A 12,859-nucleotide genomic window follows, 5' to 3' on the forward strand; every position below is an offset into this window, starting at 1 on the left:
GTACTTCCTGCAGGGAAGTATCAGTAAAATGATAGACCACTGGTCACTATCAGATATACACAGTTCTGGAAATAGGAAAACCACAGGTATTTCCAAAAACTGTTTTGAAATTTCACTAAAGTTGTGTATTTTTCTAATATAGTAACGTAATATTTAAATTATTATATATAATCACAACAGTTATCCTTAAAATAACCATTGTCTGATAACAGTTGGATTTGAGAAAAAACAAAGTTTACCCAATTTAAGACCAATAAAATGTTCTGGCATTTAGTAATACACGTAAGCAACATTGTGCCATGTAAATGTAATTGCTGTAATGGATGAGGAAGGCAGACATGAATTCAAACTGGAACTGGAAACAGTGGAATTTGCCAGTCAGAGAAATGTTAAAATGTAAACTATTATAGCAAAAATACACATTTGTTGTTTTTTATTTTCAGTTTTAATAATCTGGATTAACACACTTGTTTTTAAAATGTTACGGGGCCAGATTCTCAGGAAGTGTAAATCAGCACAGCTCCAACTGGCTCAGCCAATTTATACCAGCTGAGGCTATGGGCCATGATTTTTAACCAGACAGTATTACTAATTAAACCCCCTATCATATCTCAAATTAAAAAGATAAACACATTCTGGGCTTTTCAAGCACGCATTTGACAATAATTTTCCAAGTAGAGATAGACCATAAAGAAAAATGAAAAAGCCTTTTCACTCCTACAACTGTCCCTTAAGAACCGTGTGCATGCAAAAGGCATCTTTCTTCCACCAGTCTCCTACTGAAGCATGCAATGAGGTCATATAATCCTCTGTGCATTCCTATCACAACAAATTAAGATGCTATGAACAAACTACTGTGGATTTACTCCTAAAGCAAGCAGGAGAAAAATATGGGGTCTGTTTACCCATTGGATCCAGTCAATTATAGCTTTTTAACCGCTTAAAGTGGTTTACTAACAGTGCATTACTGATTAATTAATTTTTAAACTTCAGAACTGAGCACCAAAATTACTTAACATACACGCTTCTCCCAGCTTGACTGTAGATGAAAATTTAAAGACACATTACAAATTGTGCAAATATTTAGAGTAAGAAAAGAGCAGAAACAATTTTTGGAAAAGTTTTATTGCATTTGTTTTCCATATGGAAGCATTGACAGAATTGAAAAGATGCAGCATTCACATTACTTTCAAAGTGAGACAGATCCATTAGCCTTTTCCTCCCCAGATTTCCCTCCCCTCTCTCCCTGGCTTTGATTCAGCCTAATAGGTCATTTTCCAAAATAAAAAGTACGTTAAGAAAATGGAAAGAAAGGGTATACTGGAATCCATGGACACAGCTTATTTACATTTTTCCTTTGTTTAGGATTGATTGATGAGGCCCCGCTGGCAGCTATGCTAACTGTCCCTTTTCAAACTGATCCAGAATATAATAAAATTCCTGCCCAGATACAAAAACATTAGTTACAGCCACATGAGATTTAGTTTTACCTGCATTTTGGTTTTGATGGAATGGCCTCTATCCCTCCCTCTGTCAGTTGGTTGCTGCACACAGTTTACTACCCACACAATCATGACAGTGGGCATGCATACTCCTTAACATTGATATTTCCCAATTTAAAACATGTATACGTATAAATAGAAGAAGGTATTTATGAAGTTATAAAGAGGGATAGTCCTAAGAACAGAGAACTAATTGCTCAGGTATACCCACACAAACCATCAGTGCTAAGCTTGTATGGCAAATTGTCCATGTTCTACATGTTAACACTGTTTAGTAGGCATTGCTTCAACAGCTTATTTATCAAAGACAGGCACACACAAACAAACAAGATGATCCTAAGAGTTTTAAATTGAAATTTCTCTTTTCCTCTAAGCGTAAGGCATTTAATCCAGAAAGTCTTCCACCAAAGCTGCCAAGTTTTCCCTAGAGGGGCAACATTTCCTGATTACAAGGGAGGGAGTAGGCAAAATAATGCCAAAAGATGGAATCAATTTTGTCTCTGGAAACAAAAAGGATGTTGTTGGCAACATTTGTTTTAAATACTAACTGCATGCAATCACAGTATTAATTGGCTCTCGCACAGCATCACACCCTCATCTTCCACCTTTCAACGTTCAGTAAGCAAAGTGTCTATGTACCAGCTAAAGTCCTCTTTTATGAAAGAAACCCATTGCCTGGTCAGAGTTGTGCACACCATCAGGAGGTCCAAAGATGTCTATGAAGGAAGATGGCACTCTGTTGACACTTGCATGTCATTCACAGATACCCTCATAGTCTAGAAACAGCGTGATAGTTATTCAGTTAGCAGAGATAGGCACAACAGAGAAAGAGGATCTCCTTCACATTAGTTATGCCATACAGAAAGCAGATAGAAACAAAGGCCAGTAAAGTTAAGTTTAAAAAAAAAAAAAAAAAAAAAAAAAAAGACGCTTCAGCCACCAGAGACATAGAATTATTTAAAATTGCAGAATACAGGGGTTTTTTTTTCTCTGCAATTAACAGCCTTTAAAAGACATAAAAAGAGTTTCTGTTTTGCGTTTTGTTTTAAACATTCATGTAAAAATTATATAACAGTAGTGCTGAAATGTGGTTTTATTTTAGTGGAAATTCTGGTCAAGAATTCTTCAGACCACATACTGGTATGGGTCTGCTTTTCCTTGGTCTGGAGTAGCGAATGGGCTAAGCCATGCTATAGAGAACGGATGGCCAAATACTGCTTTCATGTTCATCCATTTTGTTTTTTTAGCCCATCTTCTCTCTTCCTTTTTCAATTGTTCTATCCCCTGAAAACAGAAATATCACACTTTCAGTAAAGCACTTCATTGCTGCGGTTCTGATTTCAGGAAAAGGATCTCTCAATTACCTCTCATCACATGGATGGAGTAAGAAAACACAAATTTACCTATATAGATCCTTTCCTTTTAAAAAAAAAATTTAAAAAAAGGATAGAAAATATTCCTTGGGAAAGAAAATTATTGCTATGTTTGATCATGTTTAGAAATATGCTCAAACCTTTAAAAAAAAAACCCTACGTTTGTCACATGTCAATTTTAAAATATATATACAACATGTACTTTTATTGGCTGAAAGCATTACATGCGCCAGAGTTGGATATGGGAAAGTTTTATATGAACGCATTATAAATTTGCAGACAAAAAAACCCAAGATAATCCCTATAATGTTCCCAGATTCACCATGCAAGTTCAGGAAATGTCCCCAGTTCAGCATGACTGAACATACTTGTCTCTTGACACTCCATTAAAACTGCTGCCAAAACATGCATGGGCAGACAGCAAGGAGAAAGAGTTAAACAAGTATACTGACTGGAGAGAAAAAATGGATATTAGTTTAGTAAAGGTTAGAGGGAGAGCAAAAATAAGCTTTCAAGCAATCAGTTGAAACAGTCCTTAGTCAATCACTTTAAAAAAATCCTTATATTTGCAATCCATAAAATAAATTAGGTCTTAAACGCACAGCTCTTGTTACTATAAATGCATTGTTTGGTTTTGCTTTTAAGTAGAGAATGATATTCCTTGATTCTGGCTATCTGTAATAGGCAGACTGTTCCAGTCTTTAATTTAGGGCCTTTTTGCCAAGTCATCTTCTTCCTGTTTATTGTCAATACATGGATCCCCTGCACTGCAGCACAAGTGTGTGTCTTGAACTCCCAGTCCTGGAGGTTCTGTGCAAGTAGCAACATGGGCAGCTTCAAGAGGGCATAAACCTTTTGCACCACTCACTAGTGATGCCATCTCTAATAGATAACACAGGGAGCAAAATGTCATGCTCTGTCAGAAACTGATCTAGCCCTCTTCTAGCAGAGGAGAATCACCACTGTGAGATATATGTGAGAGGGTGGGTTGAGGAGGAAAGATTCTCCAAGCTTGAGTGTGCATTGGAGGAAACCTGCCCTACCCTGACAAGGTACAAGGCAAAAGAAGCAAACAGGCCACATTTAATAGACTTTCATGTCTCAGTGTTCCTCAAGCTAAGAATCACATGCCAGATAGACACGGCCTTGATGCTAACAAGTTGGCAATCATGTGTAACACCGGTGGCATAGGAGGAAGTTCTAAAAGAATGAAAGCTCTCCCCTCTACTTAAAAAAACTTAGAAGTCTATATTGAGGTACCTAGATTCATATGTATGTAACAAATGTAATTGACTATTTCTAAAGATGCCCAGCCTTTATGAAAATCAGGGCAGTTACTGAAGTGCCTAACTCTGGGTACCCAAGTTTGAAAATTTTGGCCTGTATTGGTTGAAAATTCAATAATGACTTCACAGATACCACTGTTAATTTATATAAGAGGATGTATTTTAGTTTGGTAGGAGCCGGTTGTTCAGCAATATACTCTCCAGGGCTCTACTCAGCAGAAAACATCTGCGGCTTTCCTTGGGACAAAGTAGACCTGAATGCAAGTGTCACAGAGCTGGCTGGGAATGAAGAGCTGATAAGAAACAAACTGCTCTCCCATGCTCCTGAATGCCAGGTCTAACTTTGTTTAAACTCTCCATAGACTTGCCCGCTAACACACTCAGCTGTGGCCCTTTTAAGGTTGTAACTTCCTCTAACCTACCCAATTAGGCTACTTAGGGAAAAGCTTGGACTTTTGTTAAGTTATGACAGATCACCAGTCATGCTCAGGGTAAGTCTGATACCATTCTCAAGAGTAAAAGTAGTATTGCAAGTCAGGGACTTCTCCTTTGAAGAAGAGGGCAGGATGCAGTGCTGAACAAGGGACTCTACGGTTCTGGATAGCCTCCATATTGTTGCCTTAGCATCATGGATAGCTTTCCTGGCTGTGGAGCATAGCATGTATTACTGAATTTCTCTGTAGCTGCAAAGAGCTCCTGATTAAGTAAACTGGAAATTTACAAAACACCACTCTTTTTTTCCACCTCACTGGCCTCATCTTTGCTTTTCAGTACTTGAAGCTGTAAACAGTAACATTTGGTACTACACACTGAAATCTTTAATGATTCCTTAGCAGCAAGCACTCCCGAGGGAGTATGTTGTGTAAAATTCTCCATTCCACTGGGGTGAAACTCTCCACAGAGTAATCCCAGCTACTTATGCTTGTTAAGATAAAAATATCATTCACTGGTGCTGTAGTTGCAAAATCCTCACACTACCCAACTTCTTATGCTAGTCATCTAGAAGTGCACTCAGCCACTGTGCAGGTTGAGTTTGTTTTGTATCAGCCTCAAAGGATCCAACACATGCTGGAGCAGCGAAGCAGAACCACATGACATTTCACAGCTCTTACAACTGTGAGCGAGGAAATACAAGACCACTGAACACTCACCGTTTCATCGGTGCAGATAGAGTGTACCTGGGTACCAAACATTACAGATGTGAAGATGAGAAACAGGAGAGCTTCAAAACACAAGAGGATAAGAAGGATCACAGTAGTTGGTGGAGAGAAGGAGCTGCATTCTGTGAAAACATATGACAAAACAATGAATACGCGAAAAGAACGAACTAGGGAACAAAGCCCACAGGTAAAGCTACATAACTACAAATATTTGTTATTAAGCAGCAAATTCTGCCATTGAGGTTACATATCAGATTATCTCAATTCTCAACGGTTCAAGCAAAATGCTCATATCAAAATAAGAAACTGACATGACTGCCATAACCAGGGACCCATAGAGAGGGCATGAGATTCCCAAGGAAGTGGGATATTGAAATAATTTCGTACTATTGGTTGGAAGAAAAAGAAACTTGTGCTGTGCTATGTATGGCATGCAATTTTCTTTTCCAATTAAGCATCCCGCCAGTGCTCTAACCTGGACCCCACGTCTTGCACATTCTATTTGTAGATTTTTATTTATTTATTTACTAATTTTCTCTAGGATGAAGTCCATTAGGAAGGGGTACCTCAAGCTGATGTTTGGGGGACAGGGGAAACCAGAGAAGTTGACTTCTGTAGCACCAATTGCCCATTATGAAAAGAATAGCATGTTCTTTTCATAACTGACTTTTGAAAACAGAGAAGGGCTATATAATCTTGGTTCTCTCAAACCCATTCCCTTTTTCCATAAGGTCTCTATATATTGTAATGTCACTGCATAGGGTTTGAAAGGGTAGCTGTGAAAATCTCATGACTGGAATATTGGTATAGAGGGATATAGCTTGTTCAGGAAGGACAAAAAGGGAAGGGGAGCTGCCTTACACATCAAGAATATATACACCTGTTCACCTCATCTTATGTATATGATCTTTCAACCAATCCACACACTCTTTTTTAAAAAAAAAATTAGTTTAATTAATAAGCATTGGCTTTAAGCATGTGTTTGGGTAAGCTCTGAAATATTCATTGACCTATTTGGTAATGTGTCCACTCCTTTGGGATTGGTAGAACTATTTTTACACATGATGGTTAAAGATTTTCAGAAATCCCGATCATATTTGACATGGCTGTCTGGTTAGAAGCCAGAGGGCTGGATGGCTTTAAGGGAACTGTATTTTTATCTTCTGAATAACCAATGAGGTGATCAGAAGTTTACTTTTGTTGCTGGCTTGGTATATCTTATGGAAGAAAAACCACCAGCACTGGGGGTCTGCCTGCCCCACTCTTTGCAGTTTTGCCCTGTTTAAGATATCTTAACATGACTCCTCTAGAGGCCAATGCCACAAGTACAAAAGAACAGCACAAGTACGTAGGGACAAAATCAGAAAGTCTAAGCACAAAGTGAGTTACATTTAGTGAGGGACGTAAAAGGCAGTAAAGAAGAGGTTCTTTAAATACATTAGCAGCAAGAGAAAAATGAAGGAAAGTGTAGGTCTTCTATTTAGTAGGGAAGGAGAGCTAATAACTGATGACATCAGGAAGGTGGAGGTGTTTAACGCCTATTTTGCTTCAGTTGTCATTAAAAAGGGCAATGATGACCAGATACTCAACACAATTAATACTAATAACCAGAGAAGGAATGCAAGCCAAATAGGGAAAGAAAAGGTTAAAGAATATTTAGACAAGTTAGTTGTATTCAAGTCAGCAGGACCTGATTAAGTTCATCCTAGCATATTTAAGGAACTAGCTGATGCAATCTTGGAACCATTAGCAATTATCTTTGAGAGCTCATGGAGGCTGGGTGAGGTCCCAGAGGACTGGAGAAGAGCAAACATAGTACCTATCTTTAAAAGGGGAACAAATGAGGACCTGGGGAATTATAGACCAGTCAGCCTAACTTTGCTACCTGGAAAGATACTAAACAAACAATAAAATTATCAATTTGTAAACACCTGGAGGATAACAGGGTTAAAAGAAATAGCCAGCATAGACTTGACAAGAACAAATCATGCCAAACAACCTAAATTTCCTTCTTTGATAGGGTTACTGGTCTAATGGAGGAGAGGAAGTTGTAGACATGATATCCTGATTTTAGTAAGGCTTTGACACAGTCCCATATGACATTCTCCTAAGCAAACTAGGGAAATGTGGTCTAGATTAAATTACTATAAAGATGGGTGCAAAACTGGTTGAGACACCATATTCAAAAAGTAGTTATCTATGGTTTGATGTTAAACTGAGAGGACATATCTAGTGGGATCCAACAGGTATCAGTCTCGGGTCTGGTATTGGTCAATATTTTCATTAATGACCTGGATAACATAGGAGTATACATGCATAACGTTTGTGGAAGATACGAAGCTGGGAGGGGTTGCAAACACTTTCACGAACAGGATTAGAATTCATAACAACCTTGACAAATTGGAGAATTGGTCTGAATTCAACAAGATGAAATTCAATAAACATAAGTGCAAAGTACTTCACTTAGAAAGGAAAAATCAAATGCACAATTATAAAATGGGGAGTAACTGGCAAGGTGGTAGTACTGCTGAAAAGGAGCTGGAGGCGACAGTGGATCACAGATTGAATGAGTCAATAATGTGACACAGTTGCAAAAAAGGCTAATATCAATAGGATTCAGGGCCAGCAGTAACAACAGAAGCTCAGATGCACCTCCCAGCCGCCTTCAACCAGGGTCTTGCCTCTGATTCCTGCTCAGGGATTCCATACTTGATAAAGAGAAAGGGCTCGCTCTTCATTACCTCTCTGGAGCCCAACTATTTTGGAAAGGGAAAGGGAAAGGAAACCTCCTTTATTTTAACCTCTCTCACAGCCTTCTTCTGCCCACTGTGAGCAGCTCCAGATTTTATCATCAACTCTGTGCCTCCCTGGCAAAGTTATGAGCTGCAGGCTGGCAATGTATTAGTTCACATCGGTAATGTTTTCCTCACATTTCTAATAGCTAAAATCATAATTATTTTAAAGTGAAAGCTTAAATTCTGCAAGAACTGAGGCTTATCCTCCTGCAGGCACATACCCACCCACCCACACCCATAGACCCATGTCCCTCCAAGGTAAACTTTTCTATTTGGTATTAGAAAAATGGATTTTTCAATCAATCCACCTAACCCCTGTGGATTAAACCTGATGGTCTAAAGCATAGTTTCTCAACCTGTGGTACACGTACCCCCAGGGGTACGTGAGACACAGGCAGGGGGTACGCGGCGAAAAACCCAGTGAAGGGAGGTGAGCGGCAGCTGCCGACTTCTAGGGAAGCCAGGCAGCAGCTGCCCACTTCCTGCCCGGTCCCAGCTCTCAGCTGGGAGGAAGGCAGCAGCCGCCGGCTTCTTGGGACACCGGACAGCAGCTCCCAGGTGGGAGCCCAGCAGCAGCCTCCTTCACCTTGCAAGCTGGGCTCACAGCTGGGTGGCTGCCACCTGCGCCCCAGCTCTGAGCTGAGGGGCAGCCTCCCATGCCCTGGCTTGAAGATGGGCAGCAGCTGCCTGCCCACATCCCTGGGTCCCAGCCTGCGCGGAAGTCTCCTCCACCCAGCTTGGATTGAGTGGCAGTCACCCTCCTCTTGGGCTGGCAACTCCCCTCCCCGACTCAAAGCCCGGTGCCCAGAAAGCCAGGTGGAGAGCCCAGCGGCTTGCCCAGTTCTGGAGCCAGAGTCCGCAGGTTTACTTATCAATTTCACTGCTCTAGCAGAGCAGTGAAATTTACAGCTATGACAGCCCCAGATTTACCAGTATAAAAATGTTAAGAGGGGCCCACACAGTGTGATTTGCCCTAGGCCCGCACCCACATAGGGACAGCCTTGGGGAGCGCTGCTATCCACTCTAGGCCGCTAGTGCCTGCTCATACCTCACAAGTTCCCACCTCTGTGAGGGGAACACCATGTGAACCCACCATCAGGCCATAGTGTTTGGCTGGCGTTGACCTTGGCTCCTATATGGAGGAAGGGGAGGAGGAAGGATGGGAGAAACAACAGGGGGTTTTGTGATCTGCCACAGCCACATAGCACTGCAGAACTCAGAACTCTCCTGCTTTACGAGAAATACAGTCATCCAGCGGTAAAGGGGGAAAAGATTGTATTTCTCAGAGTGGAAAATTGAGTGTTGGGGTACTTATTAAAATTTTTGGAAGTTAGGGGGTACTTGCTACTTAAAAGGTTGAGAAACACTGCTCTAAAGCAGCTTTGTAGAATTCTACCAATTGACTTTTCCAGCATGAGGCGTTTTTTGTTTTGTTTTGAGAGATTTTAGGAGGGCACGGGAGTTGTTTGAACATGTGAGAGTACATTTTGGTATCTGAGCTGATCAGTTTTCTCAATAGTTTTGCAAGGCTGGTTTCCATGATCTGATTTAAAAAGAGCACTTTAACCTGCAGGAAATATCAGTAACATTCATCTACACGCTAATCTTTTCCTATGTACTGACATGGAGCCTTAACATTCCATCTGTTCTCCAGGTTACATGTGGAGTATGTTTAAACAGGACTTAACCCTTCAGGACAGAAAATTCCTAATAGTACAGGTGGAAATTTAAAACCCCAGGAATGGTCACAAAAATAAAAAGTAGCTCATAACATTAACAGCATTCTCTTGCAATTAGCAGTAAAAATGTTGCCCTTCCCCTAAATTATATCACAATGCTTTCTCTACAGGTTAATCTGGTACTTGAAAGGAATACTTTGTCATACTCACTTGTCCAGTCTTCTTCAAAGCAATACAGGAAGTGAAATCCCACCATGATTAGGGCATGCATGGAAATTAGTGCTATATACATCTGAAACACAATGTATTTAAAATATTTATGAAGCATTGCTGTAAAAGCGGCTTATACATACATGTCCAAATAAACATCATTAAAAATGTTAAGGCTGCAAAGTCGAGCACTCAAAAATTAGGCTACATCTACACTACAGCAGCATCGATGCAGTTACACCGCGGTAATGCTTGTGGTGGAGACGCTCTAAGCCGACAGGAGCTCTCCCATCTCTACTGATGATCTGCAAAATTAGATTTTCAGAGGCTCATAATTTGGCCAAATTTGAGTGGATTTTTAGGAGGACAGCAAAAGGCACATCCCTGATACCAGGACAACACTGCCAAATTTCAAATCGCTGTTCCAAAGCATGAAGGTGCTAGGGCTTTTCAATGTAACAGTTGTAAGTTGGTTGGTTGTTTTACCCGATGGGCAAAATGTGTTTTTCCTCAATTTCCTTCTGAAAAATATCTGAACCATTTTCACTGAAATTTAAAAAATAAATAAATATATTTCACCATTAAATTGTTAACTATAGGCATTGCTATCCCCATCACTTACAACATACACACATATATGTAGGAAGGTTTTCATTGTAGTGGTACAAAATGAGACAAATACCAATGGATGTGGGAATGTAATATCTTCCAAATGAGATACAAGTGAAAGGCAATGGAAAAGTATTTTTCTCTTGATACATTTATGTGCTACCATCCTTTCTCCTCCTGAGCATTTAAAAAGAGATTAATAGAAGGACTTATGTTTCATCTTTTCCTCAAGCAGAGTACGTGTTTAATACGGTCCATTTTGAAATGCAGACATATCAAATTTAGCTGAAACTGAAATCTAAGTTCCCACATTCAGGATGAAACAGCTAGGAATGGCATTCTGATCTGGTTATTGAAAGAAGAAATTCATTTACATCTCCCATTCCTCCTTAAGATAGTTAGTAAAGGCGTAATCAGATGGAGGAGAGACTAGTCCTATGGAAAAGTACCTGGAGTAAATATTTTTCTCTTTTCCCAACTAAACTAGGTATTGCTCCTCAAAAAGAAAGTTGACTAGCTCTGCCTCTAGCAATATCACAATACTCCATACCTTAAAAAGCAAATTAAGGGGTTCATTCACTAATTCTCAATTCTTATTTCAAGCCTGACTGAAGACTTGCACCTGTTTCCTAATATCATAATAGACCATCTTCCACCCAGAGACTTACCATGAAAAATTACTGATAAAATGGGACAACACTAAGAGTCAATAGTGCAGCCTTAATATTCTCTTGACATGAATTTTTTGGGTGAAATCCTGGGAGTTTTGTCATTGGACTTCAATAGAGCCCAGATTTCACTGTTTAAATGGAAAATATGGTAGTTAAGTTTGCACTCTCATACTTCTGTTCTAGATACAGTAGATATAGCACACAGTAAGAAAATTGGAAACATTTCTGCCTGATTTTTGAGTGCTAACATTACCAATTTACAAGTAGAACTCTGGTAATCCTCCCTAAAAAATGGAGGTTTCTCTCCATTCTTGCAGATGCTATAGTGAGGCACGATATTATTATTTGTATTACTGTAGCACCTAGGACCCTCGTCATGTACCTGAACTCCAAAAATCAGATTTTTTGGGCTGTGATTGAGACTTCCTTACTATGGAGTATTTTTTAAAGTACATTTACTGCTACATTATGAATCATACCAACTAAAACTACATAAGTGACAAAGTAAATGGCAAAGTACATTTTGTGATGATTTATTCCTGCTCTTTATTACATTTGCTCACTAAATTATTTAATTTTGCTAATTTGCAATATATTTCCCAGTTTGGTTCTACTAAAAATAAAAAAAAATGTATCTTCACAGCTGTTTAACAGGTCATACTTGGAATTTCATTGTCTCTGGATGAACAGAAAAATGTACTCAATAAACAACTTACTGTAAACAGTACGAAGTACTTCTGGTTATTCTCTCCTACACAGTTATTAACCCATGGACAGTGATGATCCATTTTCCGAATACACCTCTTGCAAACACTGAAATAAAGAACAACATTTTTATAGTGTGTGGTTTGAAGAAATAAAGCAAGAGTACAAAGAAAATTGGGCACGTGGAGGGATAAAGGAGAAACTCAATTAAATATATTCAGGTTCAAATTGTGTGTGTGTCTCTCTCTCTCACACATACTCAACGACCTCTCACCCCACACACATCTATGTACCCATTTGCTAATTTGGCTACTTCTGGTCAAAATTGTCAATTATCCTATTGTCCCAAATTGCAATTGTACAAAAAGTAAATTTCAAATCATAACAATGTAACATTATGATTAATGGTTCCACTACTATACAGAGATGGAACATTATACTTAACCAAATGAAATGAAATTGATTTAATCTAGGTTTGACATCCTGGCTCTGTAAGAATTTTAAGGTAGTGGAATAAAAAATAAAAGCACTCACAGGATACAGCAATGGATCAACCTCTCGGAACAGCCTTTGTAACAGATTACTGAAATTTTACCTATTTATTAAATTCACTCACTGACAGGAGCTTTATTTATTTATTTTGAAGAGATGGAAAATTCAAATTAATTTTTTGGAAAAATCCCTGACAAGGAAGTCTATTAGGCACTAGATTAATTTACCAATTGGAGCCACTGAGGCACTTTCAGCACAATTAAAATATTAGATTTTAAGCACTTAGCAAAAGTGGTTAGAGGTACTAAAGTGTGCATGACAATTCTAATTATAAAGTCTAAAAATTGGAAGTCCTGCAAATGCATATTGTGCTTAAG

The 12,859-nt window shown here is 39.1% G+C and overlaps 1 protein-coding gene across 2 annotated transcripts in view; it reads right to left on the reverse strand.

Moving 5' to 3' along the window:
- Positions 1–1,106: 1,106 nt before the first annotated feature.
- ZDHHC3 (zinc finger DHHC-type palmitoyltransferase 3) overlaps positions 1,107–12,859 on the reverse strand; it is a 34,909-nt gene continuing 23,156 nt past the window's right edge. For both annotated transcript variants that reach the window (XM_067561605.1, XM_067561604.1), the window contains 4 exons: positions 12,002–12,098; positions 10,006–10,087; positions 5,313–5,443; positions 1,107–2,786 (listed from right to left, as the gene is read on the reverse strand). In XM_067561605.1, the coding sequence (XP_067417706.1) occupies positions 2,628–2,786; positions 5,313–5,443; positions 10,006–10,087; positions 12,002–12,098 (469 nt within the window). In that variant the 3' untranslated portion in view covers positions 1,107–2,627. The remainder of the gene's footprint in view (positions 2,787–5,312; positions 5,444–10,005; positions 10,088–12,001; positions 12,099–12,859) is intronic.

The sequence above is a fragment of the Emydura macquarii genome, unplaced genomic scaffold, assembly GCF_026122565.2.
Source record: "Emydura macquarii macquarii isolate MOO-44397 ecotype Brisbane River unplaced genomic scaffold, CSIRO-AGI_Emac_v2 contig_2422, whole genome shotgun sequence".
NCBI classification, from domain to species: Eukaryota; Metazoa; Chordata; order Testudines; family Chelidae; genus Emydura; species Emydura macquarii.